This window comes from Rhinatrema bivittatum, chromosome 1 (genome assembly GCF_901001135.1).
Source record: "Rhinatrema bivittatum chromosome 1, aRhiBiv1.1, whole genome shotgun sequence".
NCBI classification, from domain to species: Eukaryota; Metazoa; Chordata; class Amphibia; order Gymnophiona; family Rhinatrematidae; genus Rhinatrema; species Rhinatrema bivittatum.
In genome coordinates this window covers 119,527,269-119,553,022 of record NC_042615.1, presented here as the reverse complement: position 1 = coordinate 119,553,022, position 25,754 = coordinate 119,527,269, and the positions used below count along the sequence as shown (strand labels likewise).

Below are 25,754 nucleotides of genomic sequence, written 5' to 3'. Positions count from 1 at the left end.
TGTGTTCATGGCCCTGCCACACTCGCAGCAGTACTGTGTCTTTGTTGTTCCTGGACATTTGTTTCAGCCCCGCCCAATATGTTGGCCAACACACAATTTCTTTTGGTGGCCAAGTTTCCGGGATCACAGAGCTGTCTGATGATGAAGGCCTTTTTTGGATGCTTGCCCGAGAGGGTTTCACTGGTAATTGTAGATCAACTTCCGCTGTTGAGCTGGGACTCTCCTCCCATCCTCTTGGGTGCTGCAGTTTTCCAAGTGGCTATTTTGGTGGCTGTAGGGACCATTGTGATAGAGAATTCTAGGGTGAGATGAAAAAAAAAAGCGCAGCACAGAAGAGGAGGGGAGGGCTGATGAGCCCCACATTAATAGGCTTTATAGTGCTTGAAGGTCAATGGCACCGGCCATCATTTATAAAATAAACAAATAAAGGATGTAATCCATACTGGGGCATGGTTGGTCATAGTTGCAGCTGATGGGCAGTGCCATATGTTCTGAATGGAAGCTATTTTATGTTTCCGATCAGCCACATGGACTTTGCCATCCGCCTTCTGCAGTTCTTGAGTCTTTCACTGCTATTTTCACTCACTGTGGAATATATGAATGTGAGGTCGTCTTCTGTAAGTGCAGCATGTTTCAGCTGGAGCTTTTGAATTTTTTCATTCTTTTAGTGCCTCTGTAAAGGTTCCCATCCATGAGTTGCCAACCTGCAACCTCAAAGGGCAGAATAGTGCAGTGGCATGATATCTATTAAGTCTTCATGAACTGCACCACAGCAGGCAAGGGCAAGGTTACCCTATGGGAATCTGAGAATGTTTAATAGTTGAATTATTTACATAATTGACCTGTGCTGTGGCCATATCCATCCAATAAAGATCTTCAATTCAAATATAGGTGTGAAATAGATTTTCTTTCACTGCGCTGGTTGAAGAAATTGAGAAGGGATGGTTGAGAGGGTGGAGTGAGCAATTTTGTATAAGGTTGAGACAGGAGGCGAGAATGCACTTGATGAGATTGAGGAAAAAATGCTTAAAACATACTCAAAAGGGGTGAAACTTCCTAGTTTACTGCATTTAAAAAGTAACTTTTCTGTTTAATCTGAATCCTGGTACTGTGTGTCGCCAAGATGAAGAGTAGCACTAGATTTTGGCTGAAAATGAAAAAAATACAGTTGATGTTTCTGTTAAGCACTGTGATGATCTTGACCTCTCACTTGAGTGTGCTTATATTGTACCATTTGTCATCTGCAAACCTGGGTGATTTTTTTTCAGGACAAATGGAAGCCTCCGTTGAGCATGCATCCTATGCTTCTGCTGATCCCTGCCATGTGGGATCCATGCTTGTTGCTGCTGGTCACTTTCTCCAGAAATATGCAAGAATGACACTGGTGTTACCATTCAGCAGGGCTTGTGGGAAAGCAGGAGAAAGTGTTGGCGTCCATCATCGTTGAAAAAATAAAAATAAAAACCGGTACATATGAAAAAATAAAAACCGGTACATATGATGCTAAAAATAAAGGGGCAGATTTTAAAACATGTGCGTGGGTGCAGATTTGTTCGCGCAACCCGGCGCGAACAAATCTATGCCCGATTTTATAACATGTGCGCGCAGCCGCATGCATGCCATAAAATCCAGGGTCATGCGCGCAAGGGGGTGCACAATCGTGCAACTTGCGCGCTCCGAGCCGCGCAGCCTGCCTCCGTTCCCGGAGGGAACTTTTCTTCTGCCCCCCTGCACCTTCCCCTACCTAACCCGACACCCAGCCCTACCTAGAACCCCCCCCCCCCTTACCCACCTTCCCGGCAGGTGTAACTTTCGCACGCCGGCCAACGGCCGGCCCGCGATCCCGGGAACAGCGGCAAATGGTTGCTGTGCCTGGAGGCTCTGGCTATGCCCCGCCCCGCCCCCGCCCCTTTTTGCAAGCCCTCGGGCACATACGCGCGTCCCGGGGCTTGCGCGTGCCGCCGAGCCTATGCAAAATAGGCTTGGTGCGTGCAGGGGGAGACGGGGTAGGTTTTCGGGGGTTGCGCGCGTATCTTACGCTCGCAACCCTTTCAAAATCTACCCCAAAGGTTAGCAAATAAAATAATTTATAAGTGATATCTTTATATTGAACTAAATATATATTTTATGTTATTTCTTTGCATTCAAGTTGACTAACAAGGCAGCCAAACTGCTTTGTGATACTAGGTCAGTTGATTAAAAAAAAAAAAGAAGATAATGTCTGGAAATTGTTTTGTTAAAAATGCTTGAAATATATCCTGGGAATGCTTATAACTGATAGAGTTCTTTTGATATGGTTCTTTCCAGAATATAGGCAGTATTTAGATGCTGTGTTTTTGAAGAATAATGTCGATTCTGGCTCCACTGAGAGATTTTCTTCCCTCCTGTTCTGCTCTGTACGCGGTATCATTTAATGAATGTAAATTGCATGCTGAAGCTTATACTTGTAATCGTTATTCCAGGTTATATATTGAAGAAAACCTTAAAGTAACGATGCTCTCCAAAAATCAATTTGCCTATTTCTTTTTTGAATCGTATTTCTAGGTTAGATTCCCGAGTCTTTTTTTTTTTTTTTTGTTAAATGTTATTTTTATGTTGAGAAAAGGTCTCAGATAGAAAGTGTGCTTTTATTATGGTTCCTGCTCCTTGTTCTTAAACCACTCTTTGACCCGAGTTCACTCTTCAGATGTTCTTGTACATTATTCTCATCATCGTGGCAGAGACATATTCACACATGAGTGTGATGTCTGGCAAGTGTCAGTTGCTTTGCTTTGCTTGGTTTGCTGTCTGAGGTTTCCTCTTCTATTGACCGTAGCTGCCCCCCCTCAACATGGTGTTTTTGGAAGCAGCTATGATGAGTTCACCCAGAAGAATGAATTACTGAGCTATGAGCGAGAAGATTAGTCTGGATGCTTGGAATTCTAGCAGCCTGGTGTCGCTTCTGCTGAAGGGCCCTGGCTCCCTCCAATCTGTGATGACAGGAGTGGTCAATTAGGAGGAATTGCCCAAATTGAAATGCTAATACTGCCTCCATAATGACATTTGTATTCATTTTAACTACCAAAAGCTTTCCAAAAGCATTGTGCTTTCTGCTGAGCTTTTCTTCCATTTTATTCACTTATCAGGTGCAAAATGTTTTGGGGTTTTGTTTTTTTTTTTATCACTCTAAAACTGGTTTTTAGTATTTCCAGTTGAGTCTTAAATCTTACACCCTTATTTACTGACATTTTTGCGTTCTTGCATTAGATTGTTAAGCAACTCTTTTTTTTGTTTTTTGTTTTTATGAGATCATAAATTTTTTTTTCTGGCAAACTGCGGGTCTTGTCTGTGCTTCCTGCATGAAATCATTAAAATGATTAATGCCTATAGGCCTGGTGAACTCGGAGCCTATGGAGCTACAAGGGGATGTTTTTGAAATATTCATACGAGAGTAGTAGTACACTGTTTTCCTAAAATGCTGAGAGGTCTGACTGACCAGCAGAAGGTTTGACTTTGAACAGATGCTAAATTTCCTTGGGGAGTTTCTGATTGAGCTAAATTATCAGTTGATGATCTAAGAGATGCTGGGAGATGGACTAGTATGATGGGGGTGGGGAAGCATTATCCATTGGACCAGGAAGCCATGAATTCTGTATACTCCATTGGTAACATTCACACTTACCCCCCCAGAATATTGATACCACCGGGAATGCTGTGAGCTGTGTAGACACAAATTTTATCTCATGGCATTTCTAGTGACCATTTATGCAAAATCCATAGCTGCTTGTGTACCAGCACAACTCCTGTTCTCGATGATGGCAAATAGGTCTGTTTCTCTGGTTATCCCTGATGAATATTCATGAGCTGTATTTGCATATGTTTGGGTCGAATACCAATATGAATTTGCGTCTTTCAGTTGCCCTCAGAACCTGTTGGTTGCATGGTTCTCTTGTGCTTCCTCGGTTCCAGTTGTACTGTAGAATCAGAGCTTGAAAGTACAGTCTGCTGCTTATATTTTAAACAGGCTCGGGAGGATTATATGCTCCCGTTTGAAATGGTTGCTGAGGTGGGGAATTTTTTGTTGGTTTGTTTTCTTAACTCTTTTCTTCTTGGGTGACCTGTTTACAATAATCTGCTGACCAGCTTCACATCTTTGCATGACTGCCAAGTGGGAGACTCATTCAAATGGAAATGTAATCATTTTTGGCTCCCAGAAAGCTAGTAAACACTGTTTGAAAAATGGTGGTTAGCTGACTCATGATTTTTACTTTTTAATCCATTATCTGCCTTTGACCTTGTCAAGATGATGTTGTCATGGGGCATTTGTGTTTACAGAAGGGCAGGGGTAACCTACATGGCACAGCAGTTACTGCCCTAAAAAAACAAAAAAAAAAACACTTGCTGAGCAGGCTGGCTGGAGCACTTGGGTCTTTGTCTGCCAACGTTTACGATGGCACCAGTGATGGTGGGAGTTCAGTAAGGGGCAGGTTTCCCTCAGCTGGCCCACGTCTGGCTCAGGGGTCATTATGCTATTCATTTGAGGTGGAGCAGCAGCCTGAGAGCCAGGGTTCAAATCCCACTGCTCTTCCTTGTGACTTTGGTCAAGTCTCTTCTCCTTCCGTGGCCTCAAGTGCAAAACTTTTGATTGTAAGCCCCCTGGGGATAGGAGAAAAGCAGACCTGAATATAATCAGCTTCAAAGTGCCTGGAAGCAGAATAGAAATAAAATAAAATGATGCCAAGAATTCTGATACTTTTGTGGTTCAAAATCTTTTTGGGTCACTTTGCACAGCCATAAATTTCGGCTGGTATTCTGGCTTGTTTCTAGTTGTATAAGCGCTCTGTTTGGAGGGTCTTTACTTATTACCCCTAGTGTACACATGCACACACCCCCGCCCCCCCATATTTTAAGCATTTGTATCAGAATAGGACTCAGATTCAGCACATGATCTGTGCCGCAGAACTGTTTCTTTTAAATGGCCATTTCTTATTTTAGTTGCCCCTCTTTCAGATATTTAAGCTTGTTTGACTTTGGAAGGTAGTTCTTTTGCAAACTTGGCAAAATAATGATCTTGCTATCTAACATGTTTGTATATTTAATGCCTGTGATCCAGGTTAGAAATATCCCAAATTGATGGTCGCTCAGGTGTCTTAAAATTGTGGCACCTCTGGTGCCGCCTAGGGCTCAACAGGCGCTCCCACTGTGGCGAGGCTGGTCCTGAGTGGAGGTGCCGCGCCATTTGGAGGATCCGCCACAGCCTCGGGCTGCCAGGCTGCACAGAGGACGCGTCCCTGCCAGGCTGCATGGGAAGGGCTGAACACAAGAGGAAGAGAAATTTGGATGGAAGCTTGGGAGAAAGAGGGTGGATGGGGGGGGGGGGAAGAGAAATGGAAAAAACAGGATGCACAAACACAAAATAGAAAAAAAAATGTGATGAAAGTAAATTACAAGGAAAAATTAAACTGTTTTTCTTCAGCTCTTCATAAAACAATTTTTGGCTAGCTCTTGTTTTGTTTTTTTTCCTTTTTCCCAGCCTGGCCTGTAACCTTAAAGATCTTAGATCTTTCGAAGGTCTTTAGTAATGCAGAAAAAAAATGTTGGAAGCGCTGCTTTCAGAACGACATTAAAACAGTGCTCTGCAGACATTCCTGTAACGCTCTCAGTCGATAAATAGCCCAGCTGATAGCAGCCTTTATGACTGCATTTCTGCGTTTGCTGTGCTTTTTGGCTTAGTAGTTTGTGAATTAATATACAGTTTCTTTCTACAGAGAGCTTTACACTGCTTAAAGGGTTGTTAAATAGCAGAATGCATTACATGTCTGTGATACAATATAGTGAGCTTCATATTTTGTTACATTTAAAAAAAATTCTATATAGTATAGTCTAAATCTTTGTTATTAGTAGAATTGATTTGCAGAATGGTGTGGCATCATATCAGTTATATACACAAATAGAAATCCTTTCTTTTAAGATCTCAAAGCAAGTTAATTTTAACCATTTTGCATATAAATCAGCTCCCAAAATACTGTAAACAAGCTTGCTACATTTGTGAAAGGTCTACCATGTTGATGGTATGCTTTTAATTTTTGCTTCAACGTGTTTTTGCTATAATACATCTTTTAATTACGATAGGTTAGCAGAAGTATCCATTCTTCACACATATCCATTCTTCATAAAGGAAACTGTATAATTTAAAAAAAAGTTTGATATAATAACGCTCCTTTGTATACAACATTAGCGGCTTTACCACATGGCAAAAGCATCTACCAATAAATTGGCTTGCACCTTTGGAACAGGCCACATAAAGTTCTCATGTATGTTTGTGTTCGTCTGTCCGTGTGTGTTTTTTAATGTGCATGTTTGTGTCAACCAGGAGATGGACCTTCCTAGTGCATATGTTGGTCCTGGCTGGTGTTCGGTAAAGAACCAACCTACCCTGCTGGTGTCTTTCCAACCAGTCAGTGTGAGCGGCCATCCAGCACTCATGCTGATTAGTTGGCAGGACATTATAACTTCACAAACCCTACAGCCAGACACCACCAGCCCACCATGCAAAACCTATTGCTTTTCCCCCCACATTTTACAAAATAAAAGTGCTTTTTGTCTGTCTACTTGTTTGTGACACCAACATCACAGGTGTGATTAGTGGATAGGCAGGCGAAAAAAAAAAGTGCTGGAACCGCAGGCAGATGGAGTAGCATGGCTGGCAGGGATCCCCAGGCCCTGCTAGCCGAAGATCTAGAGGGGCCAGTGGCCACTGTACAAGCGGCTGCGGTCTGCCCCATCTCCTTTCCTCAGTCGGTGGCAGAGTATAGAGATAGGCAGGGATGAGAGTATGGTGTAAGGGAAGGGGGAACAGAAAGGTGAAAGGGAAGGAGTTGGGGGAGAAAGTGCAAGGGAAGAGAGGGATAGATGGAGTAGAGGAGAAGAGAATGGGGAATAGAGCAGATGTGAGATCATGGGAGGAGGGAGAAGGGGAGAGAGGTGTTGTGAGGGAGGAGAGAGGAGAGAGAGAATATGGGGAAAGGGATTGGTGTGGAGAGAATGCAAGAGTGTGTGGGATCTCCTATAATACCCCAGCCCTAGGCAACAGCTATATTCTGTTTCCAACACCTACAGTCCACCCCCCCCCATTTCCCCCCACCACCTAATATAACCCACTACACAATACTCATCTACATATTTGACCCCTCTGCCCTTAACAGAGCAATAGTAACACCACACACACATACCCCCACCCCCACAACACACATACTCGCAGCTCACCTCCTGAGAGCAACCGCAACTTACACACACACAGCAATGCAACCATAAGACACTTGAATGTCATGGAGTTGTAAAATATTGTTTTGTAAGTTGTCATGCAATTTTAGGTGTGTGTGTGTGCACGTGTGTCTGTAGATATCTTGAATATTTTATTGTAAATAATTCAGTTTGATATCTGGTTATGTTTATAGCATCCCTCTCATTTTCATCTCCAAATGCCTTTAACTTCTCCTTGAGTTCCTACCATGCTGAATTTAGCTTTGTTGGAGTTTTTCAGAAGGGGAGATTTGAAATTCAATAACTATGTACACCTTTGCTTGCTTGGAAGATTGTTTTAAAAGTCAGATTTGGTAGTATAAAAGACTGGCTTCCCAGTGTATTGCATCAATTTCATATTCAACTTTTTGAACATTCTTCTTACCTGAGAGTTCTTTCTGTTCAAGGACTTGCAACTAGTCTCTTGTTTTTGTTTGTTTATTTTAGGCTTGATAACTACCACATCGAGAAAACTAGACCGAGAGCAGCAAGCAGAACACATACTTGAGGTGAGTTCATTTTGGTAAAGCTTCTTCATGCTCTGATGTAGCCATTCTCATAGGCCAGCATTATTGTGTTAGTATTTACTCAGTGAGGATTTGCATGAGGCGATGTCACAGAAGAAATCTTGAAAAGTGGCAGATTCTTGGGTTGATTTTTTTTTTTTTAAGGGGCTGTCGATCCATAATGCCAAACCTTTGCATGTGACCAGCAGCTGGCCATCCCAGAGGGGCGGCATCTGTTCATTGTGCTGCCATGCATAATAGTTTGGCTTCTTAGCCCAAGTCTGCTTCTTAGGCTTAATTTGTGTGCAGAGCGTGGTAGAAATACGAAGTTCAGTGCTTAGGAGGAGGAGGGGATTCCCGATGTTGCTAGCAGTAATACCCTGTTGCTCCGCGGTAAGTGCCTTGCAGCCTGAGCCTTTTTAATTGTTTAAATCACATTTAGTTTTGGAATTTTTTATTCTCTTAATACAATAACCCATTTCAAACAAGACAGTACAACTGACTAAACAGGCACTAAAATCACAGTGTGGCAGTCTTTGTACCTTTAATGTGCCTGCAGATTATTCTTAATTTTATTAAGTGATGTGGTCATTGCTTTTTCTATATCTGTTTTCCAATCAGCTTGTAAATGGAATCCATATTTTTTTAAATTATTTAAATTATTTCTCTGTATGAAGGGAGCCTTCTGCTGTTTCCATCATTGTATGATGGGGTTTATTTTTTATTTGTTTTGCTATTGCAAATGCAGTTTTAAAACACTGGTATTTTATTTAATCCTGTATATTATATGCATTCTGTAAAAGTCTGTGCCTCATTGTTCCAGAAGGTACTGTGTCAAAAATCTTCAAAATTATATTGCTACAAAGAACTTAAATTTTTCTATATCCCCTATTCATGTGATAAAAGGTCCTTTCCTAGCATGTAGCCAGAATGACTCAGGACCAATGGGTTATATGCTCTCCTGCTAGCAGATAGAGACGGTGACCTCAGCCCCCAGTATCTCTCCGTCTCCTAGCAGATGTGGACGTGCTTTCCCTACACCAGCATTGGTGGTATAGCGGGATTGCAGTACTCTGACCAGGAAAATTTACTTTTAAATTGGAGATCGAGCTCCAGCTCTCCTGCATTGATACCTAAAGGTCCCTCCCACAGTCGAGAATTCCTGGGGTGATTTCCGAGATCCCTCAGAGGTGTGTCTTGGTCCAGTAGTCTGTTCCCGGTGTGGACTTTGCTGCTAAAGCAGCAAGTGCAGGAAGCCAAGTGCGGCAGTGGATGGCCAAAAGCCCTCTCTCCCCTGCAGCCGGAGACTGTCTCTATACTCAGCCGATATGCGCTGAGCCCAGGTAAGTAAAGAGAAGGATTCCTTCTATTCAGAGACATGGAGGGGCTTTGGTAGGTCTTCCTTCGGTCTCCTGAGTAATGCCAGGGCTGGGTCTACCTCGGGAGAGGGCAATTCAGCTGCATCTACCCCAGTTCCTCCGGGGTTAGGGATGGACCCGGTGGCCTTTTCTTGAGTGGAATTTTTCCAAAGCCTTCAAGCCTTTGTACAGGTGCAGTCTATCTCTTCTGCCCCTGTCCAGACCAAACCCCAGCCGGGAAGGCCATTACCCTTTCAGATTAAAGTTCATTCCACTAGGGCCCAGGCAGTATCCTGGGTGGAGGCTAAGCTACTGTCTCCCGTTGACATATGTCAAGCAGCGATGTGGTTCTCCTTACACACCTATTCCAGGTTCTATCACCTGAGATCTTCCCGAGGACCAAGACGTCTGAAATGAGGAGTTCCTGTAGGGCCAAAAGTGCTGGGAGCCCCTGGACCAACTCCTCAGAGGTAAGAGGTGCTGTGACCTCCTTCTCCTAGCTTCTGGTAGCCGAGGCACTGTAGATTCACCCCACTTATTGGCCCAGCTTTTCTAGTTCGCTACCGAATAGGAGGGATCCCTTAAAGGGCATCTTTGTAAGCTTTGCCTTAGAGGTCACGTTCGCTGACCAGTTCCGCAGCCATAGCTGTCTTCTGCCCGCCACCACTGAGGCCACTCTTCTGGCCGAGGTACGGACTAGGTCAGAGTCCACATCCACTAAAAAGGCAGTAGCAGGCTCCACGGCCTCTCTTGAAAGCGTTTCAGAGTTATCTGCCTCTTGAGAGAAGCAGGCACGAGCGCGCCACCAGGGCACAACAGGACGCAATCTGCAGTGTCATTGCTGTCGCGTCAAATGCATGTTTAAGGATGGACTCCAGCTGCCTATCATGTGTATCCTTTAAGGCCGCTCTGCCCTCCACTGGGATAGTTATTCACTTCAAAATGATGCAGACCAGGTGTGACCACTTTGGAGAAATGCAGGCATTCTCTGGTCACCGGATCTAGGGGGTACAGAGCTTCAAATGCCCAACCTCCTTTAACGCTGGCTTCCAGGGTGTCCCATTCCAGGTCTATCAACTCCTGGTTGGCATCCAGCATCGGAAAATAGCACGAGGCTTTCCGTAGAGACACCAGGATGGTGTTATTCTTTGGTTCCGTCATAGAGTCTGTGCCAGGAACACCCAGAGTCTTCAAAGTCTGGGAAACCAGGGCTGGCAATTCATCGCTATAGAAAAACCGCAACTTGCTCCGATATGGTTCCAAGCCTGGAGGGATTTCCCCATCCTCCAATGAGTCTGCATCCCCTTCGTTGTCCGTGGTGTCTGGGTCCCTGTCAGGAATACCCTTGGAGAGATGAGGCATGTCTCAATGCATCCTGATAGGGCTGAGAGAGCGAGGCCTTCCCGGCTGGGGTTTGGTCTGGACAGGGGCAGAAGAGATAGACTGCACCTGTACAAAGGCTTGAAGGCTTTGGAAAAATTCCATTCAAGAAAAGGCCACCGGGTCCATCCCTAACCCCGGAGGAACTGGGGTAGATGCAGCTGAATTGCCCTCTCCCGAGGTTGACCCAGCCCTGGCATTACTCAGAGCCGGGGTTCTACCGGATAAGATTGTGGTAGACCCATCTTCTGAATGGGAGGAGCCTGGCCTGGAAAAGTTCAGGGAGTCCAATCCTCCCTGGGCCTCCTCACAGTGCTGACACACTGAGCAGGTCCGACTGAGCAGCCCTAATATGGCAGGCAGCACAAAGAGTGTTGCTTGTGCTTCTTTGCTGCTGGAGCCATAATCAACGGTAAGTTGTGCATGCAGCTGGCCAATGCCTAAATTTGAGCGCACACAGATTTGGTCCCGGCGCGCGTAAGTAGAAACACACATATGCGCAAATGTATGCACGCACTTAAGCGCAGACTTATGTGTGCGCGTATGTGCGCAGATGTGCGCGTTAGGCACACAGCGCATGCACAGGGCCAGCATACACCGCACGTACCGACGGGATATAGGGACAATGAGGGCACACAACCCGCGTGCAAGATGGCTCCGCCGTGGCCTGCCATGTGGAGAAGCCACCGAGCCTGAAGCGGGGCCTAGCCCATCACAGGGCTGCTCAACCCGCTCAGAAGCCCCTCTCTCTTATCCCAGCAGGATCGGGAACATTGTCTGTACATCGCTTAACAGTGACATTTAGAGACCAGACTTAGGGTCTACATTTGCAGGTTCTAAAACCCCCCCATGGTTTGTGGTCCCTGGACGAGAACTGTCCCTGCATGTGGCTGGGCTGTTGAGAGAGGGATATAAAAATAGGAGGGATGTTAATGAAGACCGATGGCACTATCAGGCTAATTCTGATTGGCCTGAAAACCCAGTAGGAGCAGGAAGAAAAACCTGCCTGACCAAAAAAATAAATAAACACAGCTCTTATTTGTCCTTCTTGCCACTAAAACAATGTCTAAAGGAAGGGTTGCACAAATGGCAAAACATATAAAAGTAGAAATCTATACTCGTTCCTATTTATGCTGGGAATATTTTGATTCTTTCATAGCCTTGAAAGAAAACCATTCAGACAATTTTACTGTTTTCTTGATCTTCCCCATGAAGAGTGGTGGCCTCCTGGTGAAGGAGTCATCTGTGCATGTCAGATCCTGATAATCTAGGTGCTTCCAATGTACTTCTTTGCTTTGTAATAAGTGAGCTAGAGAAGAGCTTGAAATCTTGGAAATGCATGACTACCAATGCTTGTGGGCTGTAAGAAATCTGCAAAGATGAGCTGTATTGTGAAGTTGCCAAATATTCTTTTCTCTCTATTTTTGTCCCTGTCGGGGGTGAATGGTTGTGCATGTCGTGAAAAAGTGTCTTTCTAGCTCTACTGTGTCTTTAAGGGGTTCAGCTTTGCTATCAGTGCCCTGGGGCACAGCAGGGAGTTCTGCCTGAAATAGAGCAGCATATAATTTAGTAGACAATCAAGACAAACCAAGATAGAGCAGCAAAATACAGAACATTCCAGGAAAAATAAAACAATCTATCTGCTAGCTAAAGTAGAAAAAGCAGCAAAAATGTTGTTTTTTTTTTCTTCACCTTCCCTTTTTTAATGCCTGCTATTACAGAGAAACAGTATTTCAAAGTTACACTAAGCTGCTGCTATATGAGTTTAAACCCTCAAATTAGAAGTATGTTTAATAGTTTGGATTTGAATCAAAGATGGTCAAACCATGTTTTCAAAAATGACTTAGCAATCAAATGTGACATGGCAGGCCTGATTTTTTTTTTTTTTTTTTTTGCTGGTTAATCATGGGCTCTGGTGCACTTGAGATGCTTGTGATACCACCAAGACCATGGCTTCCTTTCAAGACCAAGCCATATGCCTTGTCTGGCCCTGAATCTCTATACATAGACAGTCATATGCACATACCTCAATTTACTTTTAATGGTATAGATTTTTGATACAACAGAAGTAACAACATTTTTCTTTGCTTTTGTATGTTACTCTTAAAATATGAAGCCATATATCAACAGGATTTTCTTTTTCAGGTAATCTGAGAAAATAAAAAGGGGCTGAAACCACAGGCCCACCAGTATTGGTAATAAAGGGGTAGTCATAACGGGTGCTCTCGCTGTTCTCTGGAACAGTATCGGGAGCAGGAGACATTAATCCTATACCCTTCTTAAACATATGATAAAAATGTCTTATAAACAGATACACAAACAGTGATCAGAAAGTAGACTGTAATACAAACTGACCCACAAGTTTGAAAAACAAATCTAGATTCTAACCAATTGTTTTCTGTTGGGGAAGCTAAGTCTTACATTTGGAACCATTTCTCTGATGAACTACATTAAAAATACATTCACTGTATTTTACAAAAGAAAACTTCAGGTATTTAAAGTATTTCCTTAATTTACAACATCTTAGAATTTCAGAAGGAGAAGCTGACGTACATTCACAGATGATGCAACCTACAGAATTCTTTATCTGTATTATAAATGCAGAGTTTTACAGACTGCATTATATAACACGTTGAAACAGTTTCAATGAATGGCAAATGATAATATGGGCACTCGTGACCACACTCGCTCGCTCCATCCTCTCACCTCATAATAAACACTAGGGGTGTGCATTCGGATTGACCGCATTAGTAAAACGCAACTCATATTTTTTTTTTACTTAAAAAATTGATTCGACATAAACGATCGGATTTCCCACATATCGAACATAGATATGTTCGATATGTGGGAAATCGCGATTGTTGAGCCAAAATAAAAATATAAACCCCCTCACCCTCCTTAATCCCCCCCCCCCCCGACTTACCACAACTCCCTGGTGATGGAGCGAGGAGTGAGGACGCCATTTCTGCAATCCTTGGCGAGAAGCATGTGACGTCGGCGGCACGTCGAGTGACGCCGACGTCACGTGATTCCCGGCAAGTTCGCGCCGGACGGCTCGTTCGGCCCAAAAAGAACTTTTGGCCAGCTTGGGGGGGTCAGGAGGCCCCCCCAAGCTGGCCAAAAGTTCTTTTTGGGCCGAACGAGCCGTCCGGCGCGAACGAGCCGGGAATCACGTGACGCCGCATCACTCGACGTGCCACCGACGTCACATGCTTCTCGCCAAGGATTGCAGAAATGACGTCCTCACTCCTCGCTCGATCACCAGGGAGTTGTGGTAAGTCTGGGGGGGGGATTAAGGAGGGTGAGGGGGTTTAAATTTTTTTTTTGCACATATGTACATATACCCAACTCATTGGATTTTTTTTATGTCCATATTGGCCGCAAGTGGGACCCCCTTTCGGACATAAAAAATATGAACATAAAATTTTGCTCTGCACATCCCTAATAAACACCCGCAGGCATAATTGGATGAAAATAAGGCCGCAGCTTTATTACATACAGGCCCGAGCCAATTATTAACAGCATATAATATAACACGGTTTCAGCATCCAACCCCCGACCATCCGCCACTCACCGGCAGGATAGCACACTACCAGCCGTCCGGCTTGATGATCCGGGCTCGCACACCGGGTTCGGACTCCCGCCACCTGCTTGCAAGGAGCCAACCCCCGTGTGGACTCCCGCCACCAACTTGCAAGGAGCCTGGCCCCCCGGAGTCTCCCGCCATCTTGCCAGCAAGGAGCCCCCATCGCTGACAACAGCCCCCAGTTGTCCACCTCCGTCCATTCCAGCTGAAACCCCCCTTTGTCAAACAATAACAAAACATTATGGCTCGGGCCAACCGCCCTCACCCACTGCGACAACCAAACTTCACCCCTCCGTGTAACTTGTAGGGAGGGTGGGAGGGAACGAAAATCCCTGCCTCCCTCTGCTGTGTCCCCGCGCGAATCCCCCTTGTGGATACGCTCGCCACGATCCCCAGTCCCTACTCCCCCACGTGACCCTCCCCTGAGCCAACCAGGGCCACACGTTGCCATGGCAACGCGCCCAGGTGGCCAATCCCCAATCACCCTTCGGCGTCTCTCCTCCCCCCCCCCACTGTTCTCTGACCGCGCGCCGACCCCGCTCCAACTGCGCCCCAGCCCCCCCCCCCCCTTTGTTTCCCTAGCTCGCGGTGAGCCCGGACCCACATTATCCTGCTCGACCGGATACAGGCTCCGGTCGAGCTTCCAGAATTGTTCTCCTCTGTAGCTGAATATTTATGAAGGGGTATTTTAATAGCTAACTTCCAATTAAGTGATCAGATTATCTTCCTTCTCTGTTCAAGGTTTATTTCTCTTGTGCCCTGTCAAAGTCCAGTTTAAGATGATATACAGTAGCTTATGCAATTTCGTTTATAGAACTAGTGATAGCAGTTTCTCACAACTAATTGAAAAATACTGGTTGCAAATTGAAGAAATGTCTCATATCCTTCCCTGACTATAGGAAGACCTTCAGCCTTGTTTAAAAGATCCCAGTAAACTCACAAGGGCATTCAGTTACTCCTTTGTCCACTCCCACCTTTCAGTTATTTGATAAAATTCTTTTGCTTGTTTGAGTTTCATACATACCATTCCAGGTTTCCAGATTTCAGTAATGCTTATTTGTGGTGTTTTGCTAGCTCATTGTAGAATACTAGCTTTGTCTTGCTTCATAGTGGAGTCTGATTAACATAGGAGAGTTGAAACAGTGCTATTTCAAATATGTCACAGGTAACTGGGGAGGGCAGGGGTGAAATGAATCACAGGACACAGTTTAAAAGGTGCCACAGAGTTTCTCAGGGTGTTATAACAGTCTGACTTACAAAGGCAGTCCTTAACTCATCACAAGAGTTAAGAGGAAGATGAGGTGCCTATATTACATACAGATCGATACTCTAAGACCGCGGTAGAAACAGTGCGGCAGTGTCAGGCGCACCCTCGTTCCCCGCACGCACAGTTCTTTTCACCTACCGCTCGATACTCTCTTCTAATTGCATGCAAATGCATGCCGCGACTGCGAAGCGTTTAGGCAAGCGTTAGGCCCGCGCAACCCATTTTACTGTATAGAGCGCCTATACAGTATCCTGGGTTCGCGGGCCTAACGCTTCACGGCCGCGCTGGTATCTGTCATTTCAAATGACATTTGAAATGACAGATACCAGGAAGTGGACAGTTATGTTCCCAGATGCTCAGCAATCTTTCCCCCAGCCCCCGCTTACCTGCCCTGGCCCCGTCCGGTCTCCGGTCCAGCCCGTCTGGTCTCCGGTGCAGCCCCAGTCCGGTCTCCTGCAGCCCCGTCCGGTCCCCTCCTCCCGAAGCAAAAAAAAAACCGAAAAAGTAGCAAGGCTCAGTCCTGCTACGGTAGTCCCTTCTCCCTTCTCCTCTCCTCCCGATTTCAGCGCTCAAGGCGGCCGGGTGGGCGTGCATTCATCCAGGCAGAGGGAGCCGGCGGCGAAAGCGGCCACCGGCTCCCTCTGCCTGGATGAATGCACGGCCCCCGCCGGCAGTGAATGAATGCCCGTGCGATTTCAGCGCTCAAGGCAGTCACATGCCGTGACGTCGTGACGTCACGGCATGTGACGTCACGGGCATTCATTCACTGCCGGCGGGGGCCGTGCATTCATCCAGGCAGAGGGAGCCGGAGGCCGTTTTCGCCGCCGGCTCCCTCTGCCTGGATGAATGCACGGCCCCCGCCGGCAGTGAATGAACGTCCGTGCCCGTGCATTCATTTCAGCGCTCAAGGCAGTCACATGCCGTGACGTCACGACGTCACGGCATGTGACTGCCTTGAGCGCTGAAATGAATGCACGGGCATTCATTCACTGCCGGCGGGGGTCGTGCATTCATCCAGGCAGAGGGAGCCGGAGGCCGTTTTCGCCGCCGGCTCCCTCTGCCTGGATGAATGCACGTCCACCCGGCCGCCTTGAGTGCCGAAATCGGGAGGAAGGGAGAAGGGACTACCGTAGCAGGCCCGAGCCTTGCTACTTTTTCGGTTTTTTTTTTTTTTGCTTCGGGAGGAGGGGACAGGACTGGGGCTGCACTGGAGACCGGACGGGGCCTTGAGCGCCGAAATCGGGAGGAGAGGAGAAGGGACTATCGTAGCAGGCCCGAGCCTTGCTACTTTTTCGGTTTTTTGGTTTTTTTTGCTTCGGGAGGACTGGGGCTGCACCGGAGACCGGACGGGGCCAGGGCAGGTAAGCAATGTTTTTACACTTTTTTTACACCATTTTTTACACTTTATTCCCGTTTTAATTTTCGAACACCACACTAACACCACGTAGAGAGTAGCGGTAAACTAACACGTTAAGGCCGCGGCAAAATAGCGGGTTACAAAGGAGATAATCTGAGCGCGCGTCACAGTATCGTAGGGGAATAGCTAATTCCTTCATTATACAGCTAATTCGTTCATTTACATATCATATACATGCTGCGTGCGGAAAGGGTTATGCGTCTGTTTTAAGAAGCGCTAAGGACGCGTGAAACTGGAGACTGTATCGCTGGATCGCCTTACGCGTCCGAATTGTGCGCTCCCAGCACGTTACAGACGGGAAATCTTCAACCGAACGTTACAGTATCGAGCTGTGAATGAACAATCAGAGAGAGTACAGTAAGTAGTATAGAAGAACATTCACGGGCAGGGGAATTGTGAAAGAGCAATCCAGTAAAGTCAGGGCTGGCCAGGGCAGTAGTTTTGCCAAGTTCATAGGTTTCCAGCCAGATTGGACTATGTTAAAAAAGACCTTGGTGTTTTTTTTTTGTGCTCCAGTCAGCATGACTGTCCCCTTCTGCCACAACAAACAGGCAACAGGTCAGTACTCTGCCACCATCACCTCCCAGCCACCTTCCCATGACTGGGGTGTGCTGCAGTGCATCAGCTGCCTGCCTTTGACTTCTAGGCTGCTGTTGGTGTGTCACCCTGAGCAGGGCTGTGTGGCATATTGGCAACCAGTGGGAAAAGCTCTGGTTGGTGAGCCTGAAAGCATGCTTAGTTGCATGAAAGAAGGGGGTGAGTCGGGAAAATCCTATGCCCACAACTGCTACTGAGAGTCAGTCACTGTATCTGTAAAGACAAGCAGCAGTGTCCACATGCATGCGTGATCTCGCCAGTGAATTAATGCACTTCTAGTATAAAGTTTGTACAAACATGAGGTGCAATAATAAACTAAGAAATATGTAGCTTAATGCTGGGTATGCTTGGAGACAAAACTATTTTTTCATCTGTAGTCCTGATTTCCTGGTTGTAGTGTATTAATAAAGTATAAAAGGATCTATTATTTTTATTTAGCTATGAAAGTAGGAACACACTACAGAATCTGTATCTGTTTGTCTAGCATTATCTATCAAAAGTCTACACCTCCTGAACATTTTTCACATTTTATTGTCGTTGCATAAGATTGGCATGCATGTAAATGAGAAGGGTTTTATTTCACTCATTATGCTCCACTTTTCAGTACCAAAAATGTTGTATTGAGGAGCAAAGCATACCTGTCCAAAAAATCAAAATTGAAATCTAACTAAATACTTGATGGAATAACTTTTGGCAGAAATTATAGAACCTGGGATAGGTCCCCACCGACTTTACACACCTACATTTGTCAATATTCAGTCATTCTTCTTTACAAAAACGTTTCCACTCTGTCAAGTTCTTGGGGAGCGTTGATGGACAGCAATCCTCACATTTTCAGTTGGATTGAGGACGGGGCTCTGACCAGACCACTCCAGGTCATTTACATTTTTGTTTCTTAGCCATTCCAGTGTCCCTTTGGCTGTGTGCTTTGGGTTATTGCACTGAAAGGTGATCATCCCAGTTTCACTTTTCATGTAGAGGGCAGCACGTTTTCCTGCTAAGTGCACAAGTCCCTGCCGAGGAAACATTTCCTCGGCAGGGACTTGTTTATTGGTTGTTAAAAAAATGTTAACCCTCAAGTTCCATGTAAACCAATTTGATACAACACATGTCATGAAGGTCGGCACATAAAATAATTAAATAAATAAATAAATAAATAGATAAATTTCCCCATAACATGATGCTGCCATCACCAATCATCAGGGTGGTGTTCACTGAGTGATGTGCTGTGTTGCTTTGCATTCAGGCCAAAATTTCTAGTTTAGTTTAATCAGATCCCAAAACATTTTTGCCACCTGGCTACGGTATCCCCTGAGTGTTCCTTTGCCTGCTTCAAATGGGATTCAAAGTGGGTTTTCTTGAATAATGGCTTCCTTCTTGCCACCCTACCTATTCAGGCCAGGTTTGTGGAGTGCTTGGGATATTATTGTCACATGCACAATTTGACGAGTCTTGGCCATGGAAATTTGTAGTTCTTTCAAAGTCACCCTTGGTATCTTGGTTGCCTCCTTGATCAGTCTCCTCTTTGTTCGGTCATCTAGTTCGGAGGAACAGCCTGATCTAAGCAGAGCCTTTTTGGGGCCATATACCTTCTACTACTTAATAACTATCTTGACCATGCTCCAAATGATATTCTAAGAATTTGCAATTATTTCACATTCATCCACAGATCTGAGTCTTTCTACACCTTTTGTGGAGTTCTTTTGATAGCTCTTTGATGTTCATGGTTGGGTCTTTGTTTTGAAATGCACTACCCAGCAGAAAGAATCAAAAAGAACTACTGAATTTATCCAGTAGTCATGTGGATCCATATAATTTAACACAAGTTGGGCCAGTTGGCTTGATCACAGTTCATATTCTTTTGAATGTGATTGGTTATACCAGAGCTTTAATTATTTAGGATTCCTACAGAAGTACAAGGTTGGTGGACACTTAGGGGCGGATTTTAAAAGCCCTGCTCGCGTAAATCCGCCCGGATTTACGCGAGCAGGGCCTTGCGCGCCGGTGCGCCTATGTTCCATAGGCCTACCGGCGCGCGCAGAGCCCCGGGACTCGCGTAAGTCCCGGGGTTTTTCGAGGGGGGCGTGTCGAGGGGCGTGTCGGATCGGCGCGGCGTTTTGGGGGCGGGATGCGGTGTTTCGGGGGCAGGCCCGGGGGCGTGGTTTCGGCCCGGGGCGGTCCGGGGGCGTGGCCGCGCCCTCCGGAACCGCCCCCAGGTTGCGTCTCAGCGCGCTAGCGGCCCGCTGGCGCGCGGGGATTTACTTCTCCCTCCGGGAGGCGTAAATCCCCCGACAAAGGTAGGGGGGGTCTAGATAGGGCCGGGGGGGTGGGTTAGATAGAGGAAGGGAGGGGAAGGTGAGGGGAGGGCGAAAGCGAGTTCCCTCCGAGGCCGCTCCGATTTTGGAGCGGCCTTGGAGGGAACGGCGGCAGGCTGCGCGGCTCGGCGCACGCTGGCTACACGAAATCGGCAGCCTTGCGCGCGCAGATCCAGGATTTTAGCGGATACGCGCGGCTACGCGCGTATCTACTAAAATCCAGCGTACTTTTGTTTGCGCCTGATGCACCAACAAAAGTACGCGAAGGCGCGCTTTTTTAAAATCTACCCCTTAGCCAACCATGCTATTCCATGGTTTTGTTTCAACTTCAATTTATAAGGAGTTTTAGAATATACTTTTCACTTGTCAGTTATGGGGTAGGATGCATAGAATCATGGAACAAACACTTTTAATGCAAATAGTACAGTTTAAGGTAATGTGTTTGAGCAGCTGGTGCAAATTTATAGGCCAAGGAAATGCCTCTGTTCAGCATCTGAGATTTTGTTTTGTGTTCCATCAATTAAGGAAGTATGTCAGAGTTCTATTTGGAAAATAATATTTTCTATAATAGGTCCTGAACTTTGGAATTCAGCACCAAGGAAGTTAAGGATGGTGTCAAATTATCATTGTTTTCGAAAAAAGGTGAAATCCTGGTTATTCCCATGTTAGGCTTTTATAGTTGTTAGATTTGTGTTATTTATTTGATGGGGGGGTTTTTTGGGGGGGGTTTTTTTGTGTTTTAGATGTTTTTAATGTATTTTTTTTAGTAGTTTGTAGTATTTCCTGTGAATAATTATATATTTGTTTACTTATTTTATTATGTTTTATTATGTACTGATTTGTTTGTTGTGCACCGAACCGGACAGGGATTTTCCTGAGTGAGAGGTTAATAAGAAATTAAGTTTACTTCTAGACGATAAGACAACAAAAAGGTGAACATTTTGGAATGGTGTGTAGACTTTCTGTAGCCACTGCATGTGTGTGTGTGTGTATATATAAAATATGTGAGAGGTTTGTATTGTTTCATCTCTTAAAAAGGTTCCTTATCATAGGGATTGTATGGATCAAGGAAATCAGTGTAGCACATTGTGTAAGTACCAAATTAATAGTTATAATTTTATAATGCTTTGTATAGTAGTAGGAATGTATTAGTCAAGTTATCAAGGGAGCATGTCACCTGAAATCTAATTGTAAAAATAAACAGCTTTTAGGTATTTTTTTCTATAACTGTCGATTCATTATTTTCTATATAACTTCCATTCTTGAGAGCACTGGCCTGACAATCCGATATTTCAGGGCAGTACAGTCTCCCTACCAGTAGAGGGCATTGATGGAAGTTAAGGCAGTACAGTGAAGGTGCACTTTCTGTCTCAGTCAACAGAACAATTGTGAAGATGAGAGGTCGCGGAATAAAGAAAATAAAACACAGGAAGGTATTCATAAAATCTAAGATTCTAAACAAAAAAAGAGGAGAGGAATAAGGAAGACAAATTCCTATTATAGGAATAAGAAAAACTTGAGACAGAAAAGTTTTAATTCTAACTTGGTATATATTTGTAGCATACTTTTATACTTGCTAGTGCAGACCTTTTTTGTATAATATTCACTAAGAAGTACAAATAAAATGGGAACACAGTATTTTCCGTCTATCGTTGTTTTACATAAGGAGAAAATTAATTTGAATTTACATGCTGTTTTTAATCCAAAAAGGGTCCTGGTACATGCTTTACAATAGAATATTTCAGAAAAATACAGCCTCTTGTAAAGTGAGCATGCTTCCCCTACTGGACTGCATAAAAACTTCCACAGGGTTGGGCAGGAGAGGAAGAGTGACCTATCCTAACTAAGTAAACTAAGGCGTAGGGAGTGAAAGTAACTTGCCCAAGGACAGATAGTGATAGAGGAAATATGCCCTTGCAAGCCAAAAGTTCTTCCGTCTTGTTCAGTGTGCTAATCATTTATCTCTCCTTTATTGTATTATCCATAACCCGTGAAAGTTTTATGATCTGCAGTGTACCAAAGGTCATATAAAGGAATGGGACATGAACAGTAATGACTCAACTGTTCATGTTCTCTTTTGTTAGCTTGAGCCTGATACCCTTTAAAATAGTTTTGAAAGGAAACCAAAATTGCATAATAGTGTGCTAGTAAAAGCAGTTGCAGGGAAATGTTGTACATCTGGCTAATGAATTGAGTTTAGAATTGTTGGCCCGATGAGTTGTAAGGACACACTGCTAAGGGGGCCGTGCCAGTGCAAATAGAAAAATAGACTTTTTTTATGGTTTAGCATTTTAAAGATATGTTGTTACATGCTAGAAGTAGCATTTCTTTTTCAAATTTGAGTTTTGTTTTTATCTTGGTGGCTGTTTCTCAGAAAAAAAAAAAGATTAAATTTGTCTTGCTACTTTGAGATAAAACTATTTGAAGCTTAAAGAAAGCTTAGCCACTGCAAAACCGATAGCAGGAATAGTTACAACATTGTACTAATCTCAGGTGCATTTTGGAGATAACTAGTGTTTTAATGTTTGAAGAATATCTTAATGAGGACTGTAGCATTTTTAGTGTACCAGAGAGAAATATAAATATCTGTTTCTTCATGGATTAGTCACTTAAAAAATTAATGAATGCATACTTTTTGGGTTTGTAGAGTGTTTTCTGCTTTATAAGTTATTTGCTTAGTTTATTGGTGGTAAACTTTTTTTGTGATACTGCACAGTTATGATGAAATTGGGATCTTGAAGTTTACTGCTTTCCTTTTTTTGAATCCATCACACCGTGTGTGAGGTGACTGATGTCGCACTCAGCACAGGTTTCACAAAGTGTCTTCAGCACAGGAGCTGGGAAAGTAAGAAAGAAATGTTAGTCAACTGAGGAAAAAGCCCTGCAGATCATAAGACCAACACGTAGACGTAATCCACTGGTTTTATTTTTGGTAATGTGCCTTTCACAGCAGATGCACTCTGAAATTAACCTTTGTTTTGCTATGGTACATTGTCAAAGCATGAATGTGTTCTTTTGAATCCTGATGTAATTCAGAATTTTTAAAATTTATAGTTTTTAATTCCTTCATGCCTAATTTTCATAGCTTGGGTATAATTCACACTACATGCGTGAATAAGTAGGGATAAAGGGATTAAAAATAATAGACCCATAAAACTTTGCAACCCTTTTAGAATTTTCTAAGCTATCACTCAAGATAGAGTTCTAAGTAGAATGTTGCAAATAATTATGGCATCCTTACAGCCATCATTCATGTCTATTTAAAACGATGCATTTCAAGAGGTGTTTAGAGTGAATTTGAGATAGGTGCCCATAATGTGTCTATGAATTAATTCAGTGCAATTGAGCAACACTTTATTTCATCTTTTTGAGTAGATGTGGCCAGTATTTTATCCTAATAATGTATACCGCATTTTGCCATACTCCTATTTTTTTTCCTTTACTGTTCTGTCTTCTTTGAATCTTAGTAGCACTTTCTATCTTTCCCATTCAACTTCTCCAGGCTTTCTCGTTCATTATGTCTGCTCCCAGAGCTTGGAAATCAATGTAAAAAACATTTTGTTATGAAATATCAAGTGGTAATTATGCACACCTGCACTCTGGCTAAGCTTATGCGCCATCCAATATTTTCTTTAACATAACATAAGATATGCCATACTGGGTCAGACCAAGGGGCAGATTTTAAAAGCCCTACGTGTGCTGAGCCTATTTTGCATAGGCCCGGCGACATGCGCAAAGCCCCGGGATGCACATATGTCCCGGGGCTTGAAAAAAGGGGGCGGGGGAGTGGCCAGAGGCCTCCATAGGGCCGCTAGGGGCACTCGGCCGGCATGTGTAACCTACGCCTGCCTGGAGGCAGGTGCAACTTATAAAATAAAGGTTGGGGGGGGGGTTAGGAAGGGCTGGGGGGGCGGGTTAGGTAGGGGAAGGGAGGGGAAGGTGGGGGGGGGGCGGAAGGAAAGTTCCCTCCGTGGCTGCTCCGATTTCAGAGCAGCTCTGAGGGAACGGGGAAAGCCATCGGGGCTCCCCTAGGGCTCGGCGTACGCAAGGTGCACAAGTGTGCACCCCCTTGCGCACGCTGACCCCGGTTTTTATAACATGCACGTGGCTGCACACGCATGTTATAAAATTGGGCGTACATTTGTGCGCACCGGGTTGCTCGCACAAATGTACGCCCGCTCGTACGTCTTAAAATCCGGCCCCAAGGGTCCATCAAGCCCAGTATCCTGTTTCCAACAATATCCAGTCCAAGTCACAAGAAGCTGACTAGTACCTAAACATTAACTAGATCCCAAGCTACTAATGCTGGTAATAAGCAGTAGCTATTATTGATTAATAGCAGTTTATGGACTTCTCCTCCAGAAACTTATCCAAACGTTTTTTAACCCCAGCTACACTAACTACCTTAACCACATCCTCTGGCTGTGAATTCCAGAGCATAATTGTGCATTGAGTGAAAAATAATTTTCTCCAATTTGTTTTAAATGTGCTACTTGCTAACTTCATGGAGTATCCTCTAGTCCTTCTATTACCTGAAAGAGTAAATAACCGATTCATATTTACTGATTCAAGTCCTTTCATGATTTTGCATACCTCTATCATATACCCCCCTCAGTCTTCTCTTCTCCAAGCTGAACAGTCCTAACCTCTTTAGGGGAGCCATTCCATGCCCTTTATCATTTTGGCTGCCCTTCTCTGTACTCTCTCCAGTACAGCTATATCTTTTGTGAGATGCGGCGACCAGAAATGCACACAGTATTCAAGGTGCAGTCTCACCATGTAGCGATACAGAGGCATTATGACATCCACCGTTTTATTCACCATTCCCATCCTAATAATCCCTAACATTCTTTCCCTTGAAGTTTCTGACGTTTTAGTAACAATTGCAAAGATAGAGGTCTGGCTTGCTTCTTGACTGCAGTTGATGACAAAGTTATTTTGTTTTGCAAAGACTCCTGGGCATGGGAGGTAATCTGCATGCCTAGAAGGAATTGTAGAAAGACTTTAAGCAGTGAAAAGAATACCAACTGGGACGGAATAATGTGTGAGTTTGGGGTTATAACCGGCATCAACCTCCATTCAGCATTCTGAAATATACTTTAAAAAAAAAAAAAGGCCTTTTCTTTTTCTTTTGCTGTGAACTTTTAGGAATATGTTTAGTTGCTGCTGTGTATTATGAGAGCAAGGAATGATTCCACCGGTGGGAATTTTTTTTTTACTCTTTTCTACATTTTATTTGGCATTGTTGCCGTCTTGGATGATGTGATTTCGAGTCAGCGGTACCGCTCTACAAAAGATTGCTTGTAAACTATAAATTTTATATAATAGTTAAGGATAAGTCCTGCAGTGAAATTGTGGAACATCAAGTACAAGTGACAGGCAAATATTTTCCTAAATACATTACAGACAATTCTATCTAAGTGTAAGTCTCATACTGCTGCTTTCTTTTTATAATAGGTAACAATTGCAGACAATGGAAATCCTATGAAATCAACTGTTGCCCGAGTAATTGTGAAGGTCTTGGATGAAAATGACAACAAACCACAGTTCCTGGAAAAATTCTATACGATTAGACTTCCTGAGCGTGATAAACCAGACAAAGAGAGAACAGCTAAAAGGGATCCAGTCTATCGAGTTATAGCTATTGATAAAGATGAAGGACCTAATGCAGAGATATCTTACAGCATTGAGGAGGGTGACGAGCATGGAAAGTTTTTTATTGAACCTAAAACTGGAGTGGTTTCTTCTAAGAAACTTTCTGGAGCAGGCGAATATGACATTCTTACGGTGAGTCACTTTTTTTGAATTTGCAGATATTGGTAAATTTACATTAGATTTATCCACTCATTACAGTGAGTCAGCGCAAACCTTTTCTTACCTTGATATACGTAGGACGGCACATTCAGTACCTTATAACTTTATTCCTACGTAACCTCATGCATGACTATAGTCCGGGTCTGATTCACTAAGTAAATATGCATGTGCTTACTTCAACTTAATGTAGAATTGGTTGGAGGCAAATTAAGAATCTGCTTATTTTATAAGTT

At 44.1% G+C, this 25,754-nt stretch overlaps 1 protein-coding gene across 5 annotated transcripts in view; it reads left to right on the top strand.

Annotated features, from left to right (window-relative positions):
* FAT1 (FAT atypical cadherin 1) overlaps window positions 1-25,754 on the top strand; it is a 373,940-nt gene that overhangs the window by 168,316 nt on the left and 179,870 nt on the right. For all 5 annotated transcript variants that reach the window (XM_029586952.1, XM_029586951.1, XM_029586948.1 and 2 more), the window contains exons 4-5: window positions 7,729-7,790; window positions 25,165-25,494. In XM_029586952.1, coding sequence (XP_029442812.1) covers window positions 7,729-7,790; window positions 25,165-25,494 — 392 coding nt within the window. The remainder of the gene's footprint in view (window positions 1-7,728; window positions 7,791-25,164; window positions 25,495-25,754) is intronic.